The sequence below is a fragment of the Rousettus aegyptiacus genome, unplaced genomic scaffold (assembly GCF_014176215.1).
Source record: "Rousettus aegyptiacus isolate mRouAeg1 unplaced genomic scaffold, mRouAeg1.p scaffold_m13_p_6, whole genome shotgun sequence".
In the NCBI taxonomy this organism is placed as follows: Eukaryota; Metazoa; Chordata; class Mammalia; order Chiroptera; family Pteropodidae; genus Rousettus; species Rousettus aegyptiacus.
In genome coordinates, this window is record NW_023416309.1 from 17,196,286 (window position 1) to 17,220,149 (window position 23,864).

The following is a 23,864-nucleotide window of genomic DNA, read 5'->3' on the forward strand; positions in this document are numbered from 1 at the left end:
CTCCCTCACACCCATCCCCAATTCTACCAACTTAAAAGTTCATAGCCCTACAACAGGGCATAATGTGTATAGGAACACAGAGTGGATGTGGTTAAGTATGTCACATGTATAAAACTGGGACAACAGGAACAGATGTTAATATGTTGTGAAGAGCAAACAGATGAAGCAAACTTTTTAGCTCCTCTAGACTATTTCTGGCATTCATTTTTATGCTAGAGGTCATTCAGCAGATCTATAAAATTCTCCCTATGCACGAGATTAATTTATATTGGCATTTTCCAAAATGACCTTTGTGATTTAGGACACACTACAAGCCCTGCCTTTAAAATTACGCTGAGAAATAAATAACTGACCAAGCTGTGGATATTAACTAGAAAATTTGGGAATGGGAATGAGGGAATGGAGAAGTCTTTTTTCCCCATATTTGTTCCCTCTATAAATCTCAGATTTGTATCTAATGGTGAAAATTGGAGAGGAGGCATTAAAGGGTAGCATAATAAAAATGTACAATTCAAAATATTATATTATTTACATCATTATTTTCAAAATATCTTACCAATCACTGATATAATTTCTTAAAATTTAAGGGCTGTTGCTGTTCTAAGGTTCTATACAGATTTCCCTTGCTTTTGGCTTACACTCATTAAACTTGATGACCTTAAAATATAAAAATCTGCCTCTCTCTAATGATTCTCAAACCTAGGGGGCTAAATGTTAATATTTACAGTTCAAAAGTAGAAGGTAAAAAGAGCCATCATTTTGCATCTGCACGTCAATTGTATGTGGCAAGAGGAATTGAACCATCATTTTAAAATGGGTCCTCAACCCCCAGGGCCACGGATGGGTACCATTCATGGCCTGTTAGGAACTGGGCCACACAGTGGGAAGTGAGCAGCAGGTGAGCTACCGGAGCTTCATCTGTATTTGCAGTTGCTTCCAGTGCTAGCTTCACCGCTTCAGCTCCACCTCAGGTCATCAGGCATTAGATTCTCATAGGAACACTGGTCCTTGGTACCAAGTTGGGGGACAGCTGTTTTAAAATGTTGTAACATTGAAATAGTTTAAGGGGCGGTTCTAAATTGATCAAGAGACATTGGAGTCAGAGAATGAGTGTTCAGGGTAGAAGGAAAAAATGAAAGAGAGAACAGGAGGAACATTTCCCCATAGTTAGCCACATGACCATGGCCAACCCAACTTAAAAGCTGTTCTTCGTTAGTAATGTGGGGACAAAAATGCATTGAAAGTGCAGAGAATTTGGAAGGATCGGATAGTACATCAGTACTACAGAAATGACGCATTTCTAAGTTTAGCTTGAGGTATTTGACAAGTTTTGAAAACACTTTGAACATACTTAGCACATGTATACCTATGTATCTAGTTCCTAATTGAAACAAGTTGAAAAGCTTTTTAAATTTGTTTACTCTTTGGAGAGGTGTTTCTTTAGTCAATTACTTTACAGACCTTTTGAATCAAGTAGTGGAAGGGTATAGTCACATGTTACCCCAGAAGAGGGCACCATTACCCAAGAAATAGAAGATAGAAGTTGTTACTGCTATAAGGAATGTTTCTAAGGTTTTAAATGGGATTTGTTAGAGGCCAGCAAAGTAGTTTATGATTCCCCCATTCTTATTTCATGACTTTCATGTCTCTCTTTCCCACTCCTCTAGGCACTGGTCTGCCTTCCCCATTCCCCAAAAGCCTTCTCAGGTTAGGTATAGGATGGGTTCTCAAAAAGTAGTGGTTCCCAAGCTTTTCACTACTACAGCTCTTTCCATTGTTTTCATGTCATGGGTCTGACATTTGAAACATTTTGTCTGCTAAATTCATTTATTACTAATTGATTCGAAATCATTTGTCTAATCTATAAATAAGATACGAATACAGTTTTAGTGTCACACCGGCATGTGATAGTTTTGCATTACTGAGGTGGTGTAATTTTGGCAAAGAAACGTTTTAGTTAACAAGGAGCAAAGCAGAGGAATTTCTATTAGGATTTTCAATGTATTGAAACTAGCTTGCAGAAGCCAGCTACTCTCTGAGGATTCCTAGGAGTTTGAGATGTCAGATGAAAGGGTGATCAGGATCTCACAGTAGAAATGTCTACAATAAGCCCATGCTTTGCATATTTTATTCCTATTGATAGCATACAATATTAACTGAAACTTGTTAGCCAAAGGAATAATACCTTCCCCAGGCATATCTAGATTTTGATGATACTTTCTCTAATCTTTACTCAAAGGATTGAATCTCTAAATGGAAGAACTCCAGAAAACCTGGCAAAAAACAGGGGACCTGTATAGTAAGCCATGTATTTACCTATCAGACAAGTTTGTGAATATATAAAAACATAATTAATATTAGGGGCCTGCTGCATTGGGCATTTCGATAGGTTATCCTCAAATCTTGTAACAATATGTAAGGTATCATTACTATCTTCCTTTTACAGATGAGAAAACTGAATCAGAGAAGTTTGATAACTTTCTCCATTACACAGCTACTAAGGATTTGAACTGGGATTCAAACTTGTTTTTCTCCTAAGCTCTGATTATCATGCTTACGAGTTTTCTCATTACAGAACAGACTACCATAGGGAAGAAAAATGAAGAACTAAAATTTCCACACACAAAAAACAATACTGGGGGAAAATGCAAGTCACCTATTTTAGAGAATAACCTCCCAAAGAATAATTTAATAATACATATACCCATCTTTAATTTCTGTAGTTATATGTTTTATTTAGTAGAAGGGAAGTTTATTGGTTTCATAATAGGCTCCACCTTAATACATTTAGAGAATGTCATAATGCATCCAGGAGCAAAATTAGATGGCTTTCATTGGTCCCTAGATGTGGCTAAGGCCACAAGACTTTTTGGATTCCTTTCTGCTAAGAAACCTGTCCAGGTCCAAATTCGAAGATAGAACAGAGTTGCTAGAGTTCCTTTTTCCAAGGATTGGCAGGGATAGGTGCAGAAATGGAGAACTAGACGTAATGCTCAGGAATCTTATGTCAATCCAGTATTTTGCAAGATCCTCACTGAATTTTTTTTTTTAATTGAGATGTATTTGACAGGTAACCCTCACTGAATCCTATCAGCACAAAGCAGTACCATTGGAAGGAATCTTCAAAATCATCTCTACTTCAGCCATCCTGATAAAACTAAGTACTGGAAATACCTCTGCAACATAGTAGTCAAGGGATCACCAAGCCTCTGCTTGAATGCCCTAAATAATGGGAAATTCATTTGTTTACAAAGCTATTTGATCTACAGATAGGTTTGACTAATGCAACATTCTTCATACTGAAATCTTTCATGTAACTTCAAATCACTGATGCTAATTCGAAGCTATAAGACCACCTAAAGCAATGCATCCCCCCAACAGGTGTTTCTCACCAGATTACCCCCTTTGGTACTTTGTCTGGTTTTGAATTACCTCATGAACAGAGCTAATCGTTTTGGAATGCCATGATAGTTTGGTCAAGGCCACTGAAAACCATTAGTCAGAACTGATCTTATCTGATCTCCCCTCCTCTGGACTCCCACAGGGCCTTGGAGGCAAGCTCTCCACTGTGCTGAGCTTCATCTGGCTGTCACTGTTAGCAGGACAGTGAGAGTTGGAAAGAGGCACTCTCAGGTGATTCAATCATCATTGAGATCTAAGGCCTTGACAATCCTTAGAAACCTATTAGAAGAAACATCCCTTCAACCATAAGTCAGCATTAGCATCTACCTGAAACCTGTCTTGACTATTCCACTGCTTGGTTTGAAAAGGCCTACCATAAAAATTCTGGCAAAGCCATGTAGGGTCTTATCATGAATGGAAATGGATCAAATGGTTTCTTTTCTCTCGATCTCTAATTCAGAACCTCCCTTTTACTTCACTGATAAGCCATTTCCAGCCATTTTTCTCTTTTATCTCTGTGCCATCTGAAAACATCCTGACTTCTCACAGCCATGCTACAGAGAGAGCCTCAAATGTGGGGAGGCACCAGAGAAACAGTTAAGCCAGAGCCTACTGTCACAGGTATTTTAGACATTGCCCGTCAGTGACAATGTAGAGCCATTAGTTCATGTTCAAGCTGGTTGCAGAGAAGATCCTTGACATCAATGACGGGATGGAAGGAATTCTTGTTGCAAAGTACCCAACACATCAACATATATTTTTTTCTGATAATGGTAAAAGAATTCAGTTATAAACAAATTATCCATGTAACCCTGAATTTTTGTGTTGAAATCTAGTGAGACCCACTTATAATAAATAACTCAGTATTAGTGCAAGCAGAGAAATTCACTGCTGGGTAGTAAATTAACATCCTACATATTTGAGAAGGTAATGTCTGAAAATGCAAGTTAATTATATCCAATTGGAAGAGGACCATGATTTCCATGTGTTTTTTTTTTTTTACTGCAAACAATCTATATAGTCTCAATAAATTCGTAGTAAAATAAGCTTTAAAAAAGCTTTAAAATGTCAAAAAAGGAAAAAAGCCAGTAACTAGAAAATATGTAATGAGATTAATAGCTTTAGAGAATTCTTATATACTCAGTTGATTAAAACATCCTATATGATACTGTACATTTTTACCAAAAGTTCCCAAAAGAAATCTAAGAATTAAACATTTATGACTGGAGTTAGCTGTAGTAAGGAATTGGATGTGAGTGTTTGACTGCTCTTTGTGTCTTCAAAATTCTGCAGAAAATTCTGTCTTCTTTTTCGTTCATCCAGAATGACTGAATTATTGGATGCAAGACTCTGTGTCCTAAAGATATTAAAAATAACAGAATTATTATCTTCAAAAGGGGCCTGGATTTCTAATCAAAGCATCATATCACCTTTCATTTCTTTGAAGCAATATAACATTTACTAACACTAAGATGCATTTATCAAATAACGTCAACCTTTAAAAATCTAAAGTGTTCTTTACATTTTAAATGCTTCACAATAGCCCAATATAAAGTTCACATTTTCTGAACATCTGTTCTCAGATCCAATATCAAATATTTTCTAGTCAGAAAAAAAAAAAAATCACTGTAAAACTCTTCCATACAACTGAAGTGACCAATATCTTCTTGTGTAATTTATTTCTTTTTCGAGAAGTCATACAGAAGGGAAAAACCAACTATAATATTTTTCATATTGACAATGTTCCTTTCCTAAGAGCTGTAAGCTATGTTAGTCCCTTATCGAATACATCTGCCTTGCTTCAGCCAAATCACATTACTGTTTGGGCATTTTACTTTTGATGTTCCCCCTTTTCCACATTGCCTCTTCTCCATCACATATCCATTACATTAGGATATGCCTCATAAATGTGTCCTCCAATAAGTCTTCCCTACACAACACAGCCCAGCTAGCACTCTTAACTCCACATCTTTTGGCAGTTATAAAGAGTTTATGCTTTGTTCTTGAGTTCAATTTGTCTGTTGGTCTCCTCAACTAAATTGCAAGCTTTCTACAAGTAGCAACATTTTGTTCATCTCTAGCCCCTTAATCTTTATATAACAATATGGCACAGAGTTGATGTTCAAATGCTATCTTCCCTCCCCCTTCCTCTACAAGTCTTTAATCCTTTTCCCATCTGCCCCAAGAATACTTGCTGGTGGCACTTGCAGCATTTACCCCAAGATAACTCGCAGATTACAGTCCTACCCTTATCCCCAAAGTTTGTCATATCTTCCTTTTATTATTTTTGCATCACTCTGGTATATATTGATAGTCTTTGAAACAAATGACATCATTCTATTTATAGCATTCTGTTTTTAATAGTTTGATTTCTAAAAATGTCAAATCCTATAAAACGTAGCATTTCTACATGTGATGCCAAATGAACGCTGGCAGCAAGCTGCACTTTTTTTTTTTTTTCCTAAACTGGAATTAATGATATTAGTTATAAGTCAAGAAATCATAAGCGGTTTTTAAGAAATTAAATTTCTCAAGATTTTGCTCATTTAAATTCTCAATTGCATGTCAAGAAATAATTTCCCTTAACTGTTTTGGGTTTGTTTTTGTTTTGCTTTTTCCAGAGAGAGAGAAAGGCAACCCCCAGCTTATTGATTTACACTACTATTGTTTATTTTGGAGACAACGTGTTTCGATACTTTAAAGACTTAATATGAATCAAACTATTGTTTCAAGCAGAGAATATCTGTTCCTTAAAAAAGAAAGATATTCTAAAAACAGACTTCTGGGTAGTTAGCCTAAATTATAAATTATCAGAAATGTCTGCAAATATTTATACATAAGAACATTCACTGAATATTTACTATAGACAAAAATGGGAATAATCTAAATGATAAAGGAAGGAAAATAATGGTTAAATAATAGGGTCCACATAATGAAATACTAAACAACCATTTAAAAGAATGAGTTGGGTCTGTATGTATTGATTACAGGATATCTATGATACGGATAGGTGAAAAAAGCCACAGCTCTATATGACTTGTTGTCAAAATATATTTATAAATGCACAAAAAAAAGTCTGAAAGACTATATACCAAATTGTTCACAATGTCTAGATCACCCCTATGGAATGGGAGTGGGAAAGGCTGGAGAATGGAAACTTCATTTTACTTTTTACATTCCTTTATTACTTTTCAAAAAGAGGTACACAATTTTATATAATAAAAAAAATCTAATAAACATATATGCTAAATTTTATGACTGAAAAAAGTAACATGCAAAATAGCAACTACAATATGAGTTCAATAGATAAAATATATAGATCGGTATGTTGAGACTGAAGTATTATAAATATACCAAATACAAAAGGATTTTTAAAAATATCTAGATAGGGCGACTAATACACACACACACACACACACACACACATATGTATATAATTATTATTTTGTTTTAGGCAAGGCAACCCTTGGCTGACCTCACAGGTTGCAAGGACCTTGTCAACTTACAACCCCTTATTTTTTAGTTTTTACTTCTACAGCACCTGGTCTTCCTAGGTGGTCTCCCATCCAAGTACTAACCAGGCCCGACCCTGCTTAGCTTCCGAGATCAGATGAGATTGAACTTGTTCAGGATGACATGGCCGTAGACTGTGTGGTTATATTTTTTAGAAATACTTTTCAGTTTCAGTACTTCTCAAATGTTCTACTATGGCCATATTATTTTTATAATCTGAACAATGATATTTAAACAAATTAGCCTGGAAAACACTAGTGGAATGTAGCAGCATCTCTTTCTCAACCTATGTAGAACCAGAAATATAAGTGAAAACTTCCAACCCTAAGTTCAGGAAATCCTTGGTTTTTTAGCAGTTCCTATTTTTAGAAATAGGGGTAGTAGAACAGTCAAATTTGGCTCACATTAAAAATGAACTCTATCCTATTATGCAAGAGATTTCATTGTAACTTTATACAATTTATTCAGTACAGGGCGGCAGAATTTTATCATTAAAAGAAGTTTATTCAGGAGTCTCCCACTAAGTAACTCAATATGCTCTTAATTTTAATAATTCCCATGTGATAGAGGCTAATCAAATGCTTTTATGTGCACTTACCGTGGAGAATCTATTCCACTATCTCCTGCCATGCTATGATTTTCTGTTCCTTCCAAGTGACTGTGTTCATGTTGGATATCCTGAGCCACCACTGGCATATGTGAAGAGCTGAAAAGTTCTAACTTTTGTGTAAACTGTTTTCTCATTTCCTGATTCTGAGCACTCTGACTCCAGCTGGCTGGTTTCTTTCCTGCGTCACCAACAGAGCCTTGTGGGGTTTCAGCCTCAGAATTGGTTTTCCTTGTGCTGTAGTAATCAAATATGCTTCCATCTACAGATGCTGAGGACTGCAGACATTTAGTGACACTGGGTTCCTCTTCATAGTTCATACCAGACCGGGTTCCCGAATTGGGGCCACAGCTTTCAGCAGAGAGATTAGGTTTCTGGCTTTCACCTAAGTTAGTGAGGAACCCAGAGGGTTTGTAACATTCATTTCCTTTGAGCACCTGAGTCTCAAATCTATGAACTTTGCTGTTATACTCAGTCAGAGATCTTTCAGTTACCTTTTGTTTTCCTAAATGATTCCACTCACTTCCCCCTATAAAGGAACACTGAATGTGGCTAGACAGCATCTGACATAAATCATCATTCTCAGAAAAGTCATCCTCATCTAGATATAATGAACTGCAGGCACCATCATCATTTTCCATTTTATGCTGATACAAGGCTTGGCCATCATCAGAAAGCACTTGATTTTCTATACTCAAAGTCTCCGCTTCCTGGACAAAAGCCTTTCTCATCAGTGTTTCCTCTGAGTCTCTGTCTTGTCTCAAAAGGTTTGCACCAACTGGATAATCCAAAAGACTAAGATTTTGAAACTGGTGTATTGTTTTGTCAACTAATTTATAAGCAGAGGATGCTTGGTCTACAGAGGAGGAACCCAGCGATGGCAGGACATGCTGTATTTCTTTTGCCTCCCCTAATGTGTCCAAGTGAGAAAAACTTTTCCTCAACACTTCAGGGATTACCTCGTTTTCTCCACCATACACGTCATATGTCAACATGCTTTCTCTAAAGGAACAGCATTTACTATCGTTTTGCAAAACACTATATTGAGAGTAATTTAAGAGGTGATCTCTAACGTCATCACTGATAGGCTTGACAGTAGAGTTAGCTATATAAATGGATTCTGCCCTCAGTTTATCATTACATTGTCCAGCAAATGGCTGTTCATCTTCCCTCTCAAAGATTTGTGAGGAATCCAAAGACCTTGACCTTTGGAAAGGCTTTCCCTTTGGTCCAAGCTGACTAGGTTTCAGAGCAATGGTCTTCTGGGTATTATGTCCTTTGGTTATTGGGTTCCCACGGGGAGACAAACCCTGGAAAGGATTACTGATTCGCTTTTTGTAAATCAAACCTAGCTCCAATGGGTTCTCATCATGTAGTTTCTGAACCACTGCTTTATTTGGATTTTTAATTCTGGGGATGGGCTGTGTAGCAGTGAGCTTGGGGTGTTTCTCCAGAACAATGCTTCCTGGCTGAGGCTCACTTTCCTGACTCCTGGCTTTGTGTCTATCCCTATGAGAATGTCCCCGCCTTCGAGGCTTTGCAGAACGGCCATGCCTTTTCTTAAGTCCCTTTTTTAAAGGATATTTATGCCTGACTGTCAGCATATCAGTGGAAGTGCCCTGGCTATTATAATTTTTTTTTTCTTCATATTTTTGCATTAAGATGGTATGCTTGATTAAGTTGTCAACAGTCAGAATGGGATTAATTCGTTTGATTATCTCATGTTCAACATCTCGAGGGATATTGTCCAAGTTATCTTCATCTCGGACAGGCCATTCTTCTGGTGGGAACTGGGCAGAGAAACTGCTGTGCTCTGTTCTGGTCTTCTCCTTTCTGGATATACTGCGCCAGAACAGGCTAAAGCCAAATTTCCTGCCTTTGTCTCTGTCTTTTGTGTATGGTGAAGGTTTGGTGCTCTCCAAGATGTGATTCTCCTCAGACACTGAAACTGCTCGATTCTGTACCAAAAATTTAGATTCCCCAACACTTTTTTGGCCTTTTCTAGTCACTTCTGCAGCAGCTGGTGGCTCCTGTAGATCCTGAGTGCACACAACAGGGAAACACTGGCAAGACTGACAATGGGAAACAGGGGCAGCATTTTCTTTGGCTAATTCTGCACAGCTCTCCATGCTCACCAGATACGTGATGCACGTTGGCACTGCACAACTTTCATCTGCTTGGACTCTCTTACTGCCTTGGGGGGTTGTGTTTGTGATGAAGTAAGTCTGAGGAGTAACTATGAAGTATCCTTCTCCAGTGTGATAAATCTTTCTTTCTTTAATCAGAGTTCCCAAAGTGGTATAGAGAATATCTTGAGGTGGAATTGCAATGCCTAAAACAAACAAGCATATTATAGTGGTATTTTGAATAAGATACATTTTAATGAGTGAAATCAGTAACTTAGAAATGACCACACATTTGCTTGATCAACCCAGAGTTAATTATAATACAATATATGTCATTAAAATGACAGAGCATTAACGATGATCATAATTTAACTGAATAACAGGAATATAATTTTGTCCACACAAAGACGTATAGGTAGGCTAATACTTCAGTAGAAAGAAATAATCTGAGTTCATTCAAATATAAACATTAAGTTACACAACTCCATTATAAATTTAAATTTTGCCTAAGGAAAGCATTTTTGAGAGCAAATATGGGAGATTTTGAAAATTTCATAGCTTAAATCTCAATAAGAATCTATAGAGAAAATGAAAACCAGTGTGTGCTTGGGTGAGGGCAAACAACCTAACATCTGGATTATGGTAGTTTTCCAAACTGGGAAAGTAACAACTTTAAAAGAAATTCCCTTTTCCAAATAACAGGGTTCAAAATTATATCATGAAAACAATGTTTGAAATGTTTGTATAGCACTGAAAGAAAATACATCAATATGTTGACATTTTATTTCCCTTGAGTGGTAATACTGTAAGTGGTTATTTTTCTAATTTTTCTGGATTTTTCTATAATAAGCATATTCACTTTATAATGAGAAAAATTAAAAATACTCTCCTACATTCACGCATTGAAATATCATGCAGCTATGCAAAAAATGAGATAGATCAATATATGCTGATACAGAAACATCTATGAAATGTTTTTAAGTTAAAAAAAGGGAATTATAGAATGATCCAATTTGTTACTAAAAAGGATACATATATTCAAGCACAATTTATGAATGTATACATAAGAAACTATTATAAACAATACAAAGAGGTGAGGGGAGAAGATAAACCTTTCCTTTTTTGCTTTGTACTCCTTTCTATAGAGTATGATTTATTTATTGCCATGAGTGTTATTTTTGAAAAAGTTAATTGGAAAGTAAAAAAATACCTTATCAAATTTATTAATGAAGGCCTTTTCTTGGCAGGGCTCTAATGTAAGGTTCTATAATATAAAAAAATTGGATATCGCCCAGTTTATCTGTGTTTAAGATGATTTATAAATAGAAACCAAACACATGCAATGAACTAACAGAGAAAAACTTGTTACTCTACCTGGGTAATGTTTCATCAAATGCTCCAATAGCGATTCTTGTGTTACTACAAGCTGAGCAGCATTCATATCAGATATAGCACAGCAAAGAACTTCAGCCAAAGGTATAAACTGAGCTTGGGCTATTGGATTCATTTGCAATGGAAAGACATCACCTAAATTGGAAATTTAAAAAAAAAAAAAAAAAGGAAAGGTGATCGATTTGATATAGTGTAAAATACTTGGAATTAGAAAATCAAGAACAGTTATAAAGACTGAATAGCAGGTGGAACTGCTATTTTTTCGTCAGTCTTTACTCAGACTCTTTTAACATGACAAACACAATAATAGAAGCTGTAGAAGAAAAGGGTTTACATTATAGTCCCTACTTCTAAGAAGCCTGTAGTCACTACAAGAAAAAATTTCCATACAAAAGGCACAAACTGCTATCGGAGTTCAATGATAATTAACATATTTCAAAGCATTTTTTTCATATCAGCTATCTGAGACAGGCATGAATGAGATTATTATTTCTCTATTTAAATATAGCCATAGAAAGCTCAAGTAATTGTCCCAAGGTCTAAAAGCAAGTAAAGTAACAGAAATAGGCCTTCTGACACCTATTCCAATATTTTCACCATTCCACACTATCCTGATTGGAATTAGTAAGATTTGAAAAAGAAAAGGGCAGAGAAAAGGGCAGAAGTGTTTTCCAATTAGAAGGAAGACATGGAGCCAAACGAAGGAAGGAGGAAAGCACAAGGTATGTAAGATAATGGATAGAGTTATCCTGGGTAGAGAGAGTTTAAGGAGTATTTCAGAACAAAGTGGAAGATAAGGCTGGAAATATAAGTTAAACCATATGGTCTTTCCTCTTTGCCAACTTATGAATGTTCTTCTTAACCTGCCATTGCTCAGGCTGAGTTTCAGATTCTGCTTGACATCCAAGGGAGCCCCTCAATTAATTGGAAATAGAAGACTGGGACTCAGAAAAAAGATTTAGGAATCAACTAATAGAGATAAGATTTGAAGCCAAAGACTGTAATCAATTATTTAACATGAGAGTAAAGAAGAGCCAAGGAACACTTAACTAAGGGACCATCTACGTTTAAGAGAGTAGAAATAGGAAACCATGAAAGAGATAAAGCATAGTAATGAGGGGAGGAGGGAGAGAACCAAGAATATGAGAAAACACTTCAAAGTGAATAGCAAATCAACAGCGTCAAATGCTTGAAAGAGATCAAAATGGTTAAAGAGGAAGAGAAAGGGCCATTGGATTTCTTGATTGAAAAATAACCAATAGGGAGTTTCAAGAGAACTGTTTCCATAAAAAAGAACACAAATCAGGATCAAGGGAAGGGAGCTGGTGAGTAAAAAGTTAATGGATCTTCCTTCTGGGGCAGGGTTTCTCAGCTTCAGCACTTTTAACATTTTGGGCCAGATATAGGGTGACCAACCACCACAATGCGCCCAGAACTGAGGGGTTTCCTGGGATACAGGATTTTCAGTGTTATACCTGAGGAAGTCGAAGGCAAAAAGGGATGGTTGGCCGCCCTAGCCAGATGATTATTTGTTGTGCAGATCTGTCTTCTGTATTGTAGGAAGTTTATAGTAGCATCCTTGGTCTCTGCCCACTAATGCCAGCGGCATCCTCCACAGGTGCAGCAACCAAAAATGTCTCTATTGCCAAATGTTCGGGATGAAGGGAGGAAAACAGCTCCAACTGTAAACCACACTTTACAGAATCAAGTGAATGTGAATATGTGGTGATTTTCTTAAAAGATCTCTGTACATTTGGATGTCAAAAGGAAGGACTTAGTGGCAATGATAGAAACGATACTGGGAGAGAGAAGACCAGTAAGACAGCAGGATCCCAAAGAAGGGGAAAGGTAAAATGCATAAAAGGTACAGGCAGAAGAACTGTCTTAGAAATGAGGAAGAAAATACCTCATTTAAGACTTGAGAAAAAAACTGAGGGTGGCATAAGACAGAAAATATATTGAGGCATAGAAGGAAAAAAATATTAGCACAGGAAGATCATCTGATCTCTGTAAAGTTAGAAAAAGAGAATAAATAGGAATGGGAGGATTAAAAAGAATGAGAATAGAGATGAAGTGTGCAAGGGGATCTGAGGAGCTATTCTTGGAGCATATTAGGAAATTTTAAAAACCTATCTGAAGATTATAAAGGAACCTGAGTCTCGAGGAGATTTAAGTGTGGTTCCTAGCAGGTGAAGTGGCAAAAAAAAGGATGAGAGCCAGAGAGGCCAGCAGTGCTTCTAAAACATTAATGTTCATATGAGAATCATCAGGGTATTGTGCTAATGTGCAGATTCTGATTCAGGTCTCAGACCAAGCCTGTGATTCTGCATTTCTAACAACCTCCCAGGTGATGTCCATGCTGCAGATCTGAGTTCGTACTCAAATCTTTGCAGCGGTAGGGTGAGGATGTTAATGATAGCAATGTTCAAGTGGCTAACCATTCAACAAACAAAGCCTTGGGGGCTGCAGGGGGAGTCAAGTGTAGCCATAAGGAAGACAAAGAACTGAGAAAATTTGGCTGTACGAATCCTGCAGTTAACTTTCCCAGTGACAGTGAAGAATCCTGCACATTGCACAGGTTGCTGAAATGGAAGGCAGGCGGTGAGGATTGGCAATGAAGGAAAGGGTGTAGCCAAAGCTGGTAAATGGCCCATAGTACTTATTGTATCTGCATGAAGATAAAGGACTTCCATAAGGAAACTGGTAAGCAGTTACCTCACACTGGTCTGTTTCCTTGTTTACTTAAGTTTCTCTGTCAGGCTGAGGCACTTTTGACTTGGGAGGTCACAATACAGAGCTGAATTTCCGCTTTGGCGCTTAGGAAAGGATCTCCTCTTGGTGTGCTTGTGGCTATCCCATTGGGTGACACTAGGACACTTACTTCATTCTGAGAAACGAGGATGAATGTCTAATCAATTATCACTTCACAAGACAATGATGAGAGATGGTGCTCTGAAACTGGCCAAGTGGGATGAAAACTGAGCTAAAACTCAAAATCCTCCCAGAAACTCTACCTCTGAGCTAAGGGCAATAAACTCTCTCCTTCATTCCCTCTTTGTATTTTTTTTCTTCGGCATCTGAGATTTACTTCTCTTTTTATCTCCCTCCTCAACCAGACAAAACATAGAATTAAAGTACAATTTGAATATCTGTATGCTTCTTTAACATAACTCCATGTTCTTATTTAAAATATATGAAAAATAAACTTTCATATATCTTCATCTCATAGAACACTTTTTTCTTATATGTGATTTTAAATTGACTACCTGCCTTCACTTCATGTGGACTAGAAGTCCTTAATTCAAATAAGATGGGGGGAAAGGTCGCCTGTTCTAGAAAGGGCTGGAGTACTGGAGTAGAGAGCAAAACCTAAGGCCTTCTTGCTCAACCACAGGATACACATTTAAGCCTCACTTCACCCCCACCCTAAGCCTAGTCGCTTTGAACTTGAGATGGAGAGAGAGGGGAATACAATAAGAGTAGAGCTGAGTGGATAGAAATATAGTGCATCGCCCAATTCTGTGCAAATGAAACAAGGAAGCTATTACTGGAGTCCAGGATTGGAGTCTCCACTATGCCTTTGGGCTAGATCTGAAGCAGCCCATTTTACAGTTCAATCCTAAAGCTCATTTCCTCTTTTCATAGGGAAACTAATAGTCAAAATAGATTTTTCATGGGCTAGGGAGAGGAGTGCATGGGATATTCCTGTACCTTTCTTGGCAACCTCCTGTATATTTATAATTATTTCAAGTTAAAAGTTAAAAAGTAAATTTTTCAGAAAGCACTACTTTTATTGACAAGCAGAAATGTATAAGAAACAGAACATTTTTCTTACATTTTTAAAATCCCAAACAACTTTAAAAGAATCCTAACACTGCTTGCCAAATCCAGACACTCTTAGAAACTGTATTTATAATCCTTACCATGGAATTTAAATACACGGGGAATGTGTTGTTCATTTTTTAATTATTTTAAATTCATTTTTAATTATAGCTGACATATAATATTATACTAGTTTCAGGTGTACAACACAGGGACTCAACATTTATGTATCTTATAAAGTGATCACAAGGAGATGTGTGTTTTAAAACAGTAAACAAATCTACTACAACAATTAGAAAGACAAATTATCTTTTTTTCTCCTTAACATTAGTACAATTATCTATCAGCTATATTTTAGAGACCTTGCTATGTCGCATTTTAACCTCTACTCTGAATCTCCCTTCTAGACAAAGCCTAGAAGTTTCTAAGTACATTTCCTTCACAACCGTTGCTAAGATACGTCTTTAGGTGCATAAATCATCGAGAGTTTTTTGTACAGAAAAGCAGAGTAAACTCTGACATGAGAACATCTGTGACAGATACAGGAAACATTTTCAGGCTACCACCACAGTTTGTTTCCATTAATTTTGCATTTCTTATGCTATTGGAATGACTAAAATACAAAAATTAACTTTCTGTGTAGAAGATCCCACTTACAGCTTTCACAATAAGAGAAGGCCAGCCCTTTGGCTTTATCCTCAACTACTATGGATAACTGAAGAGCATCCTTAAGTCCAGGCCTGCTGTAGACCTCTGACCCTTTAGAAGGAGCAAGGATCAGAAGGCTAGGGTAGACTGCGAGTCAGGGTAAACAGTAACAACAATGCTCTCTCTGTTTACAGTCTTGTACTCTTGGGTGTTGCAGAAATGGGAGAAGTGTTTAGGCTGAAAGACTGGTTTCACAAAAATAGCAACAAAACAGAATCACATATATTTGTGCCTACTACATTTGATGCCATCTTTTCTGTAAAGGGCATTTTTGTTCATTTATCCATACCTTGCTGTACTTTCAAAAGATTTAGTTGGTATATAAAATTTTTTAAATTTCCAAGTTATAATAAAAGTCTACTCTCTGGGGGGAAAATAGTGCAAGGCAAATTAAATGAATGTAGCACAAAGATGCCCAATTAGAAAATGAAAATATGGACCTCTTAACTATTACAACTGATGACATCCAATAAAGTCCAGGACAGGCTCCTTATAGCTTTGGGATCTCAATCTGTGACTAGAATCAGCCTCCTGTATGACAGAAACAAATTCATGCAACCCTAGGCAATCAATTCCTAGAGACCCCCTGGTGCCTAATGACAGTAGCCTAAAAGCCCCTGGCCAACAGAAGCAGAATCCTGGAAAAGTACAACTTGCTTGCTCCTGAAGTTGGTGACAATAGCTCAACAATAATCCAGTACAATCAAAGACTTCATGGAAATTCTGAGGAAAGGGGAGGGGTTTCTTTATGTCAGGACACAAAGGCCTCCATATGCCTCAGGTGGAAGGCAGAATACCCTATCCTAGCTGTTTCCTAGCCTAAGAGCAAAAAAAAAAAAAAAAAAAAAAAAAAAGTGTGAAAGAGTCATTTCCTGGCTAGTTCACACAGTTTGGACACTCATGCCCCAGTGTAAAACAGCAGGAGGTGTATTCATGACAAATATGGACACAGCAAGACTGTCTTTCACCAGACCCAGAGAAGGCTAGAGAAGATCAGAAAAACCCTCCCCAAACTGTGATACTGGAGAAATCTTCAACTAGGAATGCTGGACTCCTATCTGCCAGTTACAGAGCATCATTTGGAAACTTTAGTAATAGTAAAGCAAGCCTAAACTATTCATTCTCATAATGGGGAGCACTGGTATCAATATAGTGGCTTGTCCGGCAAGGTTATTTTCCCCAGGGTTGGTGGGTATGTAAAGCATAAGCCAATAGAAATGTGACAATGATCAGTCCTAGTACCTGGAGTAAAGGTCAGATGCAGTGGCAACAATATTGGGGTTAGACAACATCTTCACTCCACATCTTGAATGTCATTATCAATTAGTTTAAGGTGAGATTTGGTATCATGACCATTTTAGAGGAAACAGCCAGATGCAAAGGAGACATAGGACCTCAGCTCTCCAAGTGAGAAAGGCAGAACCAAAATCAAGTTACAGTCTGCCTTGCCCCAATCCTGTTTGCTTTGTCCATTGAGAAAATCCTTGAAGTAGGGCGTCTTTATAAAAATTGAATGTGTTTATTTTGATATTTGAACCATCTAGTTAAATTTTAGGGTAAAAATTAAAGTTTGATATAAAAACTTTCTCTTTAGGGGAAAAAGTAAACTATGATGCAATATTTACATTTAACACATTTAAGGCATCTAAACAAATCCCAAGATGGTCTCCTCATGCAATCTAAATTCTAACATTTTAATCTGGAATACTTGCATTTTATTTTAAGGTTCATAAGAGACTGTGCTTACAAATATGCAAAACGAAAGGAAGAGTCCTTTGGAAATTTGTAAAGCATTCATACCAGAACTTTTTTGTATGCTACTAAGACATGAATTTGCCATAAAACTAAATTCTAGGCAAAACTAATCTTAAACATTATTTCATATTCAAAACACAAAACTTTTTTTAGCACAAAAATGTTTAGTCCCTATACAAGTGTGTTTATGAACTCTGTGCTAGGCAGTCTGCCAGAAATTCATGCATTATTGACCTTCAAACGGTTAAACTGAGCCGGTTAAACTGAGCCGCTCAAACTCCACTAATTACCAGGATACATGAAATCTGAGACCCTCCTTTTGGATGCCTGTATTGAATCACACTGTGGGAAAGATATCTTCTAGTGCATTAGAGATGACAATAGAGCATGAATAAAACAGTCTGCAGATACACTCAAGTTTAATTAAAAAAAAAAAAAAGATGTTTTAAGTAATCTAAGAAGCTTCCATGATTTTAAACTGTACTTTAATCCCAATACAGAATTTCCAAATTTCTTTAAAATTAATCCTGACCTTTTAAAAATGAAAGTATTTTGTAACAATGCATCTCATCAGAGATAAGATGCTGTGCAAAAATTTCCATGGCTTTAAATAATTAGATCTATTGTGTTACAACTTTAAATAGGTTCAGAAAATCAAACGAAATGGGAACAAAAAGAAGAAAGGTTTCAGGCCAGCAAAATCAAGCCCCTCTCCATGTCTCCCTTTTATTTTAGTAAAATAAAAGAGTACAAACACTTTCCTCTACATTTAGAAACAAAAGTGTACCAAGACTCAGAAAAAGGGTAGTCAGTTTATCTACAATGGAAGCTGAAATTCTTTCTCAAGTACAATGGTGTTGATTTTGGACTCCTAGACAAATGGCTCCCCTTCTGGAAATGCCCTCTGCTGAAAAGCTAAAGGCTTCCCTCAGAAAGCTTGACTGTTCAACAGCAGGGGTCCTCAGTGCTATTTTCTTTAATAACCGCACTTCGCACTTCGACTTGTCAGGATTAGTAAATTAGCAGCCACTTTCTTTTCAAGTGATATATCCACTAATAACTATTATTGGTTGAGTTGCAGGGGCCTTGGGCCCCCATAGGGACCCCATGATTTGGTTGTCAGGACAGTACATAAATGTGATAAAAACAGACAAAGGGTGGCCCTACTTCTGGGAGCCCTTTGAGCCTCTAGCAGCCTTCACCCATGACCACCATCCTCAATTTGGGTAGAGATACAGGAGGACCTCCTGACTGGACAGAGAGATGTAAATGACCCAAACCAGCTGGTTTTTAAAAAACACTAAAACTCATTCACACTCAGCCCCCAAGCCCTTTAGGTTTCCACTTTGAATATGTTAATGATTTTACCCAACTGTGCTGGTTTTCTAAGGCTGTAAAAATAAATCACAATAAACTTAGTAGCTTCAGAACAACACAAATTTATTATCTCATAGTCTATAGACCAGAAGTCCAGTGGGCTACACTGGTTCTTTGGCTCTGGGTCTCATGGCCTAGGCTCTAATTGGAGACTCTGGGGAAGACTCTGCTTCCATGTTCACTTGGATTTGGGGCAGAAATCAATTCCCTGTGGTCATAGGACTGAGGACTGAGGTCTCTGTTCCCTTAATGACTGTCAGAGGGGAGTCTCTTCTGAGCAACTTAAAGCTACCTGCATTTCGTCTTCAAAGACAGCATCATATCATCTTTACAGTCAGATTAGCCCTTCCATTGCTTGGCCCTGCTTTCAGCCAGAGAAAGTTCTCTGCTTTTAAGGGCTCATGTGATTATATTGGGCCTACCCAGATAATACATTATAATCTCTAGAGTCTGTAATTTGATTATATCTGCAAAGGTTTTTTTGCCATGTAAGGTAATATTCACAAGTTCCAGGGATTCAGATGTGGACGTATTTTGGCGGGCCATTCTGCCTAACACACCAAGTATAAGGGTTGGGGACAAGGAATAGCTCAAGAGAGAAGCACAAATTGTAAACTGCTATAGTCCCTGTATCTGTCTTAAAAGGGCTGTGCAGGAGAACATCCTTTCTTTGCCCTCCAGACAACCTGGGACTGATTTAAGATGAACCTTCCTCCCAAGATTCTGGAAGCTGCACAGACCATGACAGTGACCGGCAGCACTCATCACTGCTCAGAGTCATGGTGATGAAGATACCAATATACAAAACCGGAGGGAAATTTTAGCGCCAAGGTTGTTTGAATAATATATAAATAAAAGTTCCCTGGGATGAATAACCTGTCCTTTATATACACATAGTCTTCACATATTATACTGGATGTCAAGAGACCTGATAGAGATTCTAATCCAGGATCTGCTATGTGGCTCTGAGTAAGCCACTTCTCTGGGCCTCGGTTTCCTTGTCTATAAATGTGGGGCTGAGCTAGCTCAGCATTTCTCAAAATGTGTTCTGTGGAAAACTGATTCCCATGAAATGTTCTGCAAGAAAAGGGACCCAAGGCCGAATGTTTGAGAAATGCTGATCGGAGTCACCGTGGCATTATTAAAGGCTCTGAGAACGATAATGGACAAACGGACAACCTAGTTTATTTAACCCAATATTTCCCAATCCTATTTGGCAACAATCCCTTTTCTCCAATACCTATTATTACCCTTCAGCTGTGATTTTCCTCTATTCAAAACTGGCTTCTCCTTGAATAGTATGTACTTTCTCAACTTGACAATCTGGTCTCTATTTCCTCCACTGAAAGCACTCTTCCCCACACCTCAGTGTTTCAAAATCCTGTCATGGAGACCGGCTCAAATGCTGACTGGCTCCCCCATGAATTGTTCTCTGATCCCATCAGATGGAGATACATTCTCCTTCCTACATGGACCAATTAAGAAACATTTGAGTGGCTATTACGGTGCAGCATTAGGCACTCATAAAACACTGGTGGTATAATAGCACAATCCTTCAATTGTTCCTCAGCCACCAAATATTTACTGAGTACCTACTATATGCCAGTTACTGGGGATACGACAGTGAACAGGACATAGTCTCTGCCCTCAAGGGGCTCTGATTCTGGTGGAAGAGCAGTGCCTGGAAATAATCATAACCCCACATGAGGGCTATAACTGGTAGGACTGGAATTCAGCATGCTTGGGTACCCCTCCCAAATGCCACTCTCAGAAGTCTGTGGATGTTTGGGCAAGACCATAAGGAAGAAGAGTCAGAGTTGTCCCTGTGGGACCTTGAGGTGCCTAAGGCAGCATGGGATAGTAAGTGAAGTCCTGGAATTGGTCAGCAGACCTGGGCTCAAATCATCCACTCACACTTACTGTGTGCCCTCTTCAAGTATTCGTTAGTTACCATAACTATTCAATATGATTAACGGTCTTTGGCTCAAAGATTATTGTGGGAAAATACACAAAAGTACCTGGAATAAGATTTAATGCACATCAATTTTCTACCAACATTAACACTCTTTAACTTCTCTTCCCAAATTTGAGATATTAAACTTGATCATCCCTTGTTCCCTGTCATTATTAGTACTTCGAGTTTTTCTTGTAGGGTATGGTTCTGCACATGGATGGATTTCTTAGCCAATTCTAACTTTTCTTTTCCCAACTCCTATAGCTCAACTGACCAGCCACTAGTCCTGACCATGACCTGGAGAACACCTGGCAGAAACTTGGGAAAACACAACTGATGTTGGTAGAGCCTAATACTAGCTAGCCTTGCTTTGTTGTATTTGGTAATATTTTATTGTGACCCTTTGTAGCAGATATTGTTGGCTAGCACATTCAACACACCTTCCCAATCACCTTTTTCCTGGAGGCAGGAAAGTATGTTACTCATTTGCCAGCCTCACTTCAAACTAGTGGACATTGACACCACTGTGGTCAATGAGATAAAGGCAGCCGGCTGCCACTGCCAGGAGAAGGAGCCTCTCCAGAAAAAAGAACCTTCCTGTATCTTTTTCCCTTTCATTCTTGATTCTTTTTTCCAGCCTGGATCTTAAAGAGAATGCAGCCATCTTGTGACCATGAAGTGACAAACATCATGTCAAAAACCTACCCATTAAAGAAGGCAAAGCAGAAAGAGCCCAAGTGTCCAAAAGCCTTGCTGAGCCACTGTGCTGGCCCTGGGCTTACTATCTCCAAAACTCTTATGAAACAAACCCACCCCTCATTTGTTTGTGACACAACAAAACACATCCTTAACCAAAATATTTAGTCAAAAACATCTAACATTAATTTCCTCCTCATATTTTCTGCTATTAGCAAAATGTTTGTCTTGCTCAGGGCTCAATTAAAGCTTCTGAAATGTATACCAGCCAGTGCTTTTATTTTAGTACTACAACTGCTGTGAAGCTAGAATGTCACACTGATAGGTACAGAAAAGATGTCAGCGCTCCTGCTACTTTACCCATATCATATCAAGTCTGGGACATGCCATGAAAAGAATGAGGTGCAGAAGCTTGCACTAGTATTGCTAATTTTTAACTGTTTGGGGAAATCTACACCAAAAAGTTTACAACAGGCACTCTCCTCTTGATGAGGAAAGATTTCCTTATTGCGTATAGAAATCACAAAGGGGAAGATAAGAACTGTCACAGCTGTACAGCTCACTCTCAGAATGTATCTACAGTTACAGCCCTGAGAACGGGATGCCTTTCAATCCCTCCTGAAAGAAAGTCTTGTGAAATGGAGCCAAAAGTCAATATCACTGTTAACATCAATGTAAGATTAACTCGGAATTTAAAGAGGCAAATAATGAATAACTCCACTTATATTTCAGGGGTGGGGGATCCCTGCTATTTGTTGAAGAAAGTGGCCTTTGGTCCTGAAAGAGCCTGTAAACCACCCAGGATCCAGGGCTCTGTGGCTGGGTCCCTACGGTAGTGGACTGAGCCCAACAGAAGCCTCCTGCTCCAATGAGGACTGGGTTTTCTGGTGACAGAAGCTGGGAGAGGGTTCAACTTTATTACATCATGAGATCAACACACTTAATGCAACCTTTTACCCCTTTGACCCCAGACTATACACATACACACATACATACTACAGGAGATGGGGGTCAATGACCCAGAATAATGCACAGGATCTTCCCCCAGAATCCATGCCCACAGGTGCCCCCTCAGCAGGGCTGCTTAGTTCAGTCAACCACCCTCTCTCTGACTCCTGAACTGCTCTTGCCCCGGTCTGGAAAGCATCATTGAGTTTCTGCATCAATGGTCCTTTTCACTTCTCCCAGACTGTCTGCTATGCTCCAGCTGCTTTTGAGTTGATTATAGACTCACTGGCCTCCTGAAATATTAACTTTAAAAGATAAAAGCCACTCCAGGGGATACAATTCACATAAATGTAGTTTTATTGAGAAGTACTTCTAGACTGTTAGAAACTTTAATGACATAAACCTTTCGATTTTAAGATTGTGAATTCCCTTTTCTTCAGCACAGAAGGCTTCATATTACATCTGGGCAGATGTGACTGTACCTCAGCAAGACTTTAACATATTTTCACAAGGTCATTGCCTTAGGAATGAAATGTAAAGTTCACAACCCCAACAAATCTTAAGAGATGCTGTAGGGCTTGCTTAATATCAATGGCTCTGATCTCTCTACAAGTGTCATCTGATCACAGCTTCTAGGAGCCAACCTCAACTTCACACTAAGCTATCCATTACCTTGGACCCAAAGCAGCCAGATGTTTTCTCAGATTACATTCTGGTAGGAAGGGTGTGGGTTTGGGCACATTAAATGTGTGTCCAGGCAGAAACCACTAGGGTCCATCTGCAGAGGTCATTTGCATCTCCCCATCCCCGCTCAAAACACATATTCTCTTCCTCGTTCTCTTGGGTCTCATCCCAGAGAAGGGAATCCAACATATTTTTTAAGTATACTTACTTCCTGGTTTATTGCTTCTCTAGCCCCATCTTTTTCCTTTTTTAGGAGTCTAAGACTGACATTCTCCATTTTCTCATGAAATAGCCCTTTTCCCAAGTCCTGCACAGAAAGTACTCTGGCTACTAACATGCTCGAGGTTTTCTCACCTCCTGCTCACTTTATCAACCCTCTTGCCCAAGCCACCTCCTCCCCTTCCCACTGCCTGGCAGCCCAATGCATGGTGCCTCCCTCAACTCAGATGTAGGAGAGCAAGACCAATTCTTGTGGAATTGCCTGGAGCAACATAGATGGCTAGGTCATGAGAGTCATGCATCTGTCCTGCTTCCAACATGATCCAATGGGAGCACACGGTTAGCAAGAGAAGCAGCATCTTTTATATGAAGGGATGGGGCTTTCTGCTAAATGTTGCTGATGTCTAGAGAGCCTCAACTAAATTAATTTATAGCTATACAGTGTAAAATTAAAAGGGGCCACTTTAAAATGGAATTAAAGCTGCCAGTCCAGAGGAACTGCCTTGCACATCTTACGCCTCAAACCTTTGGAATGTTAAAACAGGGTAAAATAAGCTTTACACTAGGTCTAAAGCAACCTTATGTCCCAAAGAACTGTTTGCAAAAATAACAGGAAATCAGGCATTATGAATACCCAACTAACAACAGCAGGCTGAAAATT

At 38.3% G+C, this 23,864-nt stretch overlaps 1 protein-coding gene and 1 pseudogene across 4 annotated transcripts in view; both read right to left on the reverse strand.

The window, feature by feature from the left end:
* Positions 1-2,361: 2,361 nt before the first annotated feature.
* The window catches only part of STOX1 (storkhead box 1), a 40,202-nt gene continuing 18,699 nt past the window's right edge, over positions 2,362-23,864 (reverse strand). Inside the window, exons 1-4 of one of the 4 annotated variants that reach the window (XM_016127340.2) lie at positions 13,756-16,403; positions 11,023-11,175; positions 7,514-9,854; positions 2,362-4,759 (exon numbers count right to left, since the gene is read on the reverse strand). In XM_016127340.2, the coding sequence (XP_015982826.2) occupies positions 4,612-4,759; positions 7,514-9,854; positions 11,023-11,155 (2,622 nt within the window). In that variant the 5' untranslated portion in view covers positions 11,156-11,175; positions 13,756-16,403 and the 3' untranslated portion in view covers positions 2,362-4,611. Of the gene's footprint in view, positions 4,760-7,513; positions 9,855-11,022; positions 11,176-13,755; positions 16,404-23,864 lie in introns of those variants that run through there. The other 3 variants (XM_016127339.2, XM_016127341.2, XM_016127342.2) reach the window with 3 other exon arrangements.
* On the reverse strand, positions 6,932-7,050 carry LOC118604573 (annotated as a pseudogene).